General features: G+C 55.1%; 2 protein-coding genes across 2 annotated transcripts in view; both read left to right on the top strand.

Moving 5' to 3' along the window:
- HOXC9 (homeobox C9) overlaps positions 1 to 2,656 on the top strand; it is a 3,544-nt gene extending 888 nt beyond the window's left edge. The window contains exons 2-3 of the mRNA XM_005869269.2: positions 3 to 67; positions 1,761 to 2,656. Of these exons, the coding sequence (XP_005869331.1) occupies positions 3 to 67; positions 1,761 to 2,005 (310 nt within the window). The 3' untranslated portion in view covers positions 2,006 to 2,656. The remainder of the gene's footprint in view (positions 1 to 2; positions 68 to 1,760) is intronic.
- The window catches only part of HOXC4 (homeobox C4), a 66,105-nt gene that overhangs the window by 5,710 nt on the left and 52,320 nt on the right, over positions 1 to 8,075 (top strand). The window lies entirely within an intron of this gene.

The raw sequence follows: 8,075 nt of genomic DNA, 5'->3' as shown, positions 1-8,075 counted from the left end.
CCCTCGCCCGAGGCGGACGCGCTCGCCGGCAGCAAGCACAAAGAGGAGAAGGCCGACCTGGACCCCAGTAAGTTGGGAGCAATTTTCCTTTACAACCGGCGCGGGAGGGGAGGAGAGGCCGAGCGGGGGGAGCCGGATTACAGCCCCTCCGAGTGGCGCAGGGAGCGCGGGAGAGGGGTGAGGGCGAGGGGGTGAGGACTCAATAAAAGCGAATTACCTTGGGGAGCTTTCAGGGGCAGGAAGGTCTGAAAGGGGGCCCCGAGGAGCCAGGTTGGGAGAGGGCTGAGGGGGGCTCCTCTCCCAGGAGCAGGTTTGGAGGAGAGACCCCCGCCCTCCACACCCCCAGCCCAGGCTTTTTGGCTCAGTCGTTACTTTCGAAGAAATGCAGACAGGGCCAGGGGCTGAGGTGGGGGCGAGGTTCATTTTATGGTTTGAGGTGGGATGGGGCAGAGATGAGGAGGACACTAGGGGCAGGGAGAAAATTCACCCTACCTCCCAGCCAGCATGGGGGGGGGGGTCCCTCACATCACTGGAGATTAATAAAACTCAAGGTCTATGGACTTCTCTCCCAGGACCACTGAGTGCAGGGTCTGGGGGAACTTGGAGAGACAGGACTTGCAGAGTTGGGGGAGAGAAGTGGGGTCCCAGCCTCAAACTTGCAAGCCCTCTTCTGAGGGTCTGCAGGAGAGAAGGTAGAAAATGGGGGTGTCAGGGATGAGGAGTGGGGAGAGACATCTCCCCTGATTAGAGAATTACACACACACACACACACACACACACACACACACACACACACTCCAATCTGGGAGACAGGAGCCTTTAAGTGTTGCAAAGAAGGGAAGGGGTAGGTGGGGAGGGGCAGGTGGGAGCTGTAGGGCCAGGGAAAGGAGAAAGAAGGGAAATAGCAGGGGAGGGGTGCAGCCCCCCTGGGTGTGAGGAAGTGTCTGGGGGAGTCCCAGGAGGGGGCTCCAGGAAATCCTTTCCTCCAGCCCCATAAGGGGCCAGGGCCTAATTATACCCCTCTGAGCCTTCCCTCCTTGCCCTCAGCTACTCTCATAAACCTGAAATTGGAGGCTTAGCTCCTGCAGAGCCTGTCCTGGGGCTGGCAGGAGGGGTGGGGGCCCTGGAAGTCAAACAGGGAAGCTCACATATAGGGGGGGCTGATTCCAAGGCCAGCAGCTCTCTGGGGAAGAGGAGGAAGGCTTTTCCTAGCCCAGCATCACCCTGAGAATTCGCCTCAGCAGGGTTGAACTCGGAGAGCGGAGATGAGCAACAGCGCTGGAAAGGGTAGTGAGGGGCTTAGGGACTCTCAGGGTCAGGAAGCAGAACTGCTGAAATTTCAGGACTTGGTCGTGGGCTGGGTGGATGGGAGGGGGCAAAGGAGGAGGGAAGTGGGGAGGAGAGAGACCTCACTATAAAAATAAAAAACAAGAGAGAGAAGCATTTATGGGCCTATGAAACGGTTGGGAATTTGGACTTTTTATGAGGATATTCTCCAGTTACTGCTCTTGAAGCTGAGGACCAGACTGTTGGGGCTTTGATAGCTTTGATTTCCTACAGTTTTAGGAAACTGAAGTAGGGGGACATGGGGAGGGGGGCAGAATGCAAAAGGAGTGAGGGGAAATGCCTACAGCAAAACGTGTCCAAATTCAGGTTCAATTATTGGGTTTTGATAGCCTGGCTAAGACTGGGGGTGGAGTGGCAGGGATCCTGGGCTGGAAAGGGTCTCCACTGACCCCTGCCTGTGTTTGGCCCTCCAGGCAACCCCGTGGCCAACTGGATCCACGCCCGCTCCACGAGGAAGAAGCGCTGCCCCTACACCAAGTACCAGACGCTGGAACTGGAGAAGGAGTTTCTCTTCAATATGTATTTAACCAGGGACCGTCGGTACGAGGTGGCCCGGGTTCTCAACCTCACCGAGCGGCAGGTCAAAATCTGGTTTCAAAACCGGAGGATGAAGATGAAAAAGATGAATAAAGAGAAAACCGACAAGGAGCAATCCTAAACCCTGCCCCGGCCTGCTGCCTCGGCACAGCCAAGGGAAAAACAAAAAACCCCACAAAAAACCCAGCCCAGGCGGGAGAGAGCACGAAAAAGGAAAGGAAAGAGCAAGATAGAGAAAAGCCAATCAGCTTAAAAAGAAAAAAAAAAGGAAAGGGAAAAGGAAAACTCTTGCGATTTGGGAGGGTTCAGTGTTGAGAAATTGGTGTTTTAGAGTTAGTTCTACCCAGCGAGGATCAGGAGGCGGGGAGAGAAACCGCATTCTCTTCTCCTGCGCAACTGAAATAAATGACACACACAATGTGATTTTTTTCCTCCTTTCTTCAGAGAAGCCAGTACTTGAATCGCTATATTTCTATTTTTTTTCCTGTATCATATTTGGTCCGGGCCATCTCTCCCCAGGCCTGGGGTGCTCTGCGTGCAGATTTTGTACAAAAAAAGATACACATACACACACAATAATGATTCCCAGCCCGGGAGCTGAGGGGCGAGGGCCGGGGATGGTGCCGCAGGCTGGGACCAGCAAGCAGGCTGGTGCCTCGGGCGTGTACATAGCAGTGTTTCCTATCATCCCCCGCGTCCGTCCTGTAACGTGCTTCTGTTTGTTATGGTAGAACAGCTCTGTGTTAATATATGGAAGTCACTTAAAAAACCAGAAACCCAACTGCATCCAGTTCTCATTATTTCTCCTCCCTGTGGCTCCCAGGCTGCTATCGTGGAGGAGGCAAGTGCTCAGATCCTTTGGGGGAGGCTGGAGCCAGGAAGGGGCTCTCTTGACCTCGGGAGGGCAAGTGCCTGCTGCTTCTCTCCAGGCTGGGTGGGGTGGGTGAGGGCTCCAGGGTGGGTGGACGCTGCTTAGGCCTGGGTCCAGTTGTGCCTGCTCTGATAGCTGCCTAGGAGTTTCCTGGTAGCTCAATGGAGTCCAGGGGGGTGGGGGCATGGCATGAATGGCTTTCCCTCGCTGTAATTAATTGTAATAATTTATGAGTACAGGAGATCGGAGGGAAGAGATAGGTGAAGATGAAAGTTGGGTGCTGGGTGAGGGCCCAGGCTGGATTCTTGCCTGACTGCATCGGTGCTTCGAGGGATGGCTAGGGGGGTTGAGTAGGGAGGGTGTGCAGTTTAGAGGAGGAAGGCCAGCAGGCCTCAGGGAGAATAGGCGCTGAGGACTTCGTTGAGAATAAAAGGAGGAAGGAGAGAGAGAGAGAGAGAGAGAGAGAGAGAGAGAGAGAGAGAGAGAGAGAGATTAAGGAAGGAGAAAGATGGCAAAGCCAATACAATCAGAATTAGATTTAGTTTTTACTTCTCAGTGTATTCTCTGTCTCTCTAATGGTTAGGTTGAATGTTGGTCTTGGGTGCAGGGGTTATGCTGTGCAGCTGCAGCATTTCTGGGGGGTAGTGTGGCCAGGGCCCAAGGAAGCTACTCAGGGATTAGTCGGGCGTGGAACGTTCTCTGGTGGCTGAAGGACCCCAGGCATAAGGAGGTAGAGATGTGTGTCTGACAGCCTGGTGGGACTGTCAGCTGCACTGTACCCCAGAGTGCCCTCCCCAGAACTGGCAGTTTCATCTGCTAATCAGAAGCAGACACAAGCTGCAGGGTATGCCTCTGCCTGGGCGCCCCCTTTCTCGGAAATCCCCCAATCTGGAAACTATTAAACTCAGACTGCCTGAAATATAGCCCTTTAATATCTCAGGCTGCCCATTCTGGAGAGGGTGCAGGGTGTTGCTCTGAATTCTTGGGGTGTATTATAAAAGAAAATAATTGGGGACCCTAGGCCTTGTGCAGCTCCCTGGGCCATTGCATTGTCTTACAGGATTGGTGAGGCACTTGTAGGGACCGGCCCCTCCCCATCATTTGAATGTCCTACCCCCTCCTTCCATTAAACGCTCCCATGTTGGGGGCTGGAGGAAGGTGGGAAGGGGTGAACATTTTGTGTTGATGATATTTTGAGTTGGGCCATCAAAAGTCGCAGACACCGGAGTGGTGTTCCCAGTAGCTGAAGCACCCTTCCCTCTTTCCCGCTTAAGACACATCCTTTCCAATTCCAGAATCCATTGTTTCCTTGGTCCTTTTGAAAGGTGCTTTGCCTGTAGATTTCTCGCTTTTCTCGCCGCCTCACTCCTCCCTTTGGCCATTTTGCTGTTCTGTGACCCTGGCCTCAGTTCCGCACCCATTGGGGAACAAGGCACCCATCTGCCCGGGGCCTGACCGCGGAGACTCAGGCTTCTCTCCCAGCCCTGAGCTTCGCGGCCTTTCCCGGCTTCCACCCGCCCCTGTTCCAAGGCCCTTTCGCCTCCCCTCGGCCGTCAGCGGGGCCTGCTTCCTGCAGCCTGCCCTGCCGGCCTGAATGCGGGCAGCAAGGAGGGCGCAGGGCTCGAGGGCCCTGAGGAGAGCGCGGGACCCAGAGTAGGCCCACCCGCCCCGGCCCACTGTTCAGTACCAGCTCAGCCGCCTGCAGGTCAGGATTGGATTCAATTTTTATTTATTATAATTTGTGAGTTAAAACCACCACGACACAACACACATCTGGGGAAAGAAACGAAAGCTGGGGGAAAGGGGCTAGCAAACGCCCTCCTGCCCTACTCTTCCCCTCCCACCTCTCCTCTGCTCCTTTGTCAGAATCACAAAACCCTAAAGGTTGTTCCACTTGGAAAGGCCGGGGATAGGTACATTTCCGCAGCACCGAAATGCCACTTTTATGGCGCTGTTTGTCTCCCTGCGCTGGATTCTGAATGGGGCCGAACAAAACAGCAGCGCGGAGCTGGCTAGACGTCTGGGCTTAATTGTTTTATGGTTTAAATAAGGTGGACACTCTTTCCTTTGAAATCAGATTATAGGAATGTTTTGTCTATGGCCCACGGAGAACAGGACCTCACTGGCTGGGAGGGAGAGGTGGAGAGAGCGCGCGTGAGAGAGGGATGGGCTGCAAACCAGGGGGCCAACAGCCGGGAGAAGTCAGAGTCCCACCCCAAAGTCCAGCGGGCAGCGGCGGAATAGGCGGTGCGGGACCAGCAGCAGGGTAAGAAGAGCCAGGAGCTTAGGGTGCAGCCTTGGGCAGGTGGTTGCGGGAGCTTCAGAGCGTGCGTCGGCGTGCGCGGAGGTGTTCCCAGCCCAGAAATGCGCCTGAAGAGGGGAGGAGGAAGGTTCGCGGCAGTTCCTTTGCATGGTGTCTCTTAATGCGGGAAGAGAAGGTTTCAAAAGGAGAGAATAGTGTGAGACCTTTGACAGGTTTAAAACAAAGGAAAAGCGGTCCCGGGGGACTCCCTTGCAGGGACCCTCCTCCCCCTCCCCCATTTGGAAACTCCTTCCTGCCACTTTTCACCTTAGGGCCAAGCCTGAGACCTGCTTGCTCTCTCCCTCGGCTTTTTTCCCAGCTGGACTGCATTGGAGAAAATGAACGCGAGGTGGCGCTGTTGTTCAATATTAGAGGCGGCGGCGGTGCCCCTGGCCGGCCTGGCCGCGCTGACATTTGAGGCCCAGCTCCTGGGAGCAGTGGCGACAAGGCCCCGCGCCCCGGTCCAGCCCGGCCCTACTGGCTGAGCAAATCAATCCTCTCACCTGCGAGGTGTAAATAAATCGCGAGCGGTGGCGGGAGATGGGCCCTGGCTCTGACAGCAGGTTCGCGAGGGAGGCGAGGGAGGGCGGGTGTCGAAAATAATCGCTTTGCGGAGGAGATAAGAACGAAGCAGGCAGCGCGTAATTAACACAAAAAGGCAGAATGACCCAGACAAACGAACATAAATCCGTGATACCTAGAAAGGCGGTGCAGGCCTCGAGGCGAGGGACAGAGACTCCCCAGCGAGGATGGCTGCTTGTGGTTCTTTATTTCCTGGCTCCCGAAGGGAAATCAACCAGTTACGTGTAAAAGAAAAAAACAAACAAACACAATCAAATGAAAGAAAGGAAGAAAAGGCGAGGGACCCCCCCAAAAGGGGAAACCAAGTCCGGCCAGGGTTTTCAGGACTGGTGGGCTCTCGGAGCCGGCAGCGGTGGTGGTGGTGGTGGTGGCGGCACACTCAGGACAGTCGCATTCCAAGACACAAAGACCCGGAAGAATAGCTGTGTGGCAGGGATTTCGCTGGACCATAAACTGTAGAGATATCCCCTCCACCCTCTAAAAGATAAGGTGCAGGCTCCAGAACGGACCCGGCCTGCTGAGCCTCCTCTTCCCAGGCAGGGAGGAGAAAGTATTTATGACAGTCGGGGTGATCAGATGCTGGGAGCCCAGAGTCCATCCGGATCCGCTCAGGACTGCAGAGCAGCTCAGAGAAGGCAGGGCTGCAACCAAGGCTGGAGCGTGCTCTCCCCTGTCGTGTCCTCCACTATCCTGGGCCCTAGGGAGACATGAAGCCCTGGCACAGCCTTCCTCTGACCCTCCCCTCCTGCTGCTCCGGGGTCCATGATCTGGGCTTCACAGAGTCTGGGCAGCCCCGAACTCAGATGGGGGTGGGTTTCTCTTAATTCAGAGGATAGAGGAAGCATCTCTTGCTTGGGCATCAGTGAATCTCCTTGGAGAATGTGGCTGAGGGTGGCCATTTCCCCAGAAATTATTTAGATAATAGAGGGGTGGGGTGGGGAGGCTCGTTCTCTCAACACCATCCTCCCCTGCACAGCCATGCCTTCCTCCATACCCAGAGCTGGCTTCCAGATGGGGAAGAAAAAGATCTGGTTTCCTTCTGCCTCCTTCCTCATCCAGGATGTGGAAGCCTCAGGATGTGGACGGAAAATAGGTAGCAAATTTGTTCATGATGCAAAGAGCTAAAGCTGCGCGTGTATTTGTTAGGCATTGTTTTCCTACGTGCCTGGGTGTGCATGTGTGTGCACAGTATCTGTGAAGTGACGGGGGTGCTTCAAGGCATGATAGTTTAGTGAGCTTGCATTTGATGTTTTTCAGGGTGGAAGGTAGCATATACAGTATCTGTATATCCCCAGTGTACCTCAGTGTTGTCCTGTGTGTAACAACCTCACACACTGTAGGGGGGGGGCCAGAAAAATCATTCTTCCTCTTCTTCATTCGTATGCACACAGCACACATATCTACAGCTCTCTCACTTTCTCCCTTTTCTCTCTGTCTGTGTTCAGCCCACATAACTGCAGGCACATATGGCCAGAGAAGGGTGCTGATGAACTAAGGTTCTTTTATTCATTAGAATTAACTTGCATGTACCCTGTCTTGGGGGTGGGGGAAACCGCCCAGAGAAAGTGTGGGTAAATATTTAAAGAGTGTCTGTTGACAGTTCTCATCCACATCCTGGCCTGGGCAGCCTGCCTGGGGAAGTGGGGGGTGAGGTGAAGCCAAGGGATGTCCAGGGCGGGCTGGCATTTCTTATGATGGGGTCAGGGTATGTGGGGTCAGGGTATGTGGGGTTAGGGTATGTGGGGTTAGGGTATGTGGGGTCAGGGTATGTGGGGACAAGTGAGAGGCCTGCTCCAGCCTCCTCCAACCTCGATACAAGTAGCCTCCTGAGAAGAAACATCCTGAACCAACCCAGCCAGAAGCCAGAGATCCACCAGCTGCCCTCTCCTCTGTCCCCACAAGCAGCTTTGCGCTCAGAACCCCCAGCCAAGCTCCTGGCCATTGCCTGGGCTTCCTGCCTCAGGCAGGAGCTGGTGTCTGAAGGGGCAGTGCAGCCGGGCTGGGTGTATGCAGGGACCCCACCTCTTCTGTACCCACAGCGGCAGCCAGAGAGCCTTGAGGGCCGGGGAAGACAGGGCAGCCTCCCACCCAGGGGAGGGGCAAGAGGCATGGCGCTGTCTGATGCCTGGAGTGTTTGGGGATAGGATGTGCTTGTTCCTCTTCAAAGTCTCCAGACTTAAGGACCCCATAGGATTCCGCCTCTTGGTTCAGGGAACTGCTCTCCCTTGCTGGCGTCCGTCCCCTGGGGGCCTTATACCTGTTGAGGTAACCTGAGTTGACCTGCTGGCTCAGGTATCTCTCTCAGAGAGGAAGGGAAAGAGAAGAGGGGGGAGAGGCACCTTCAGATCTGACTGCGCACCTTGGAAAAACTGGCCCCAGCCATTAGCTTGGGCTGGCTCCCCCCCCACCACCACCACACACACACACATATACACC

Source organism: Myotis brandtii, unplaced genomic scaffold (genome assembly GCF_000412655.1).
Source record: "Myotis brandtii unplaced genomic scaffold, ASM41265v1 scaffold29, whole genome shotgun sequence".
NCBI classification, from domain to species: Eukaryota; Metazoa; Chordata; class Mammalia; order Chiroptera; family Vespertilionidae; genus Myotis; species Myotis brandtii.
Note: the sequence above shows the minus strand (reverse complement) of the source record. Positions and strands in the feature narration are given on the sequence as shown.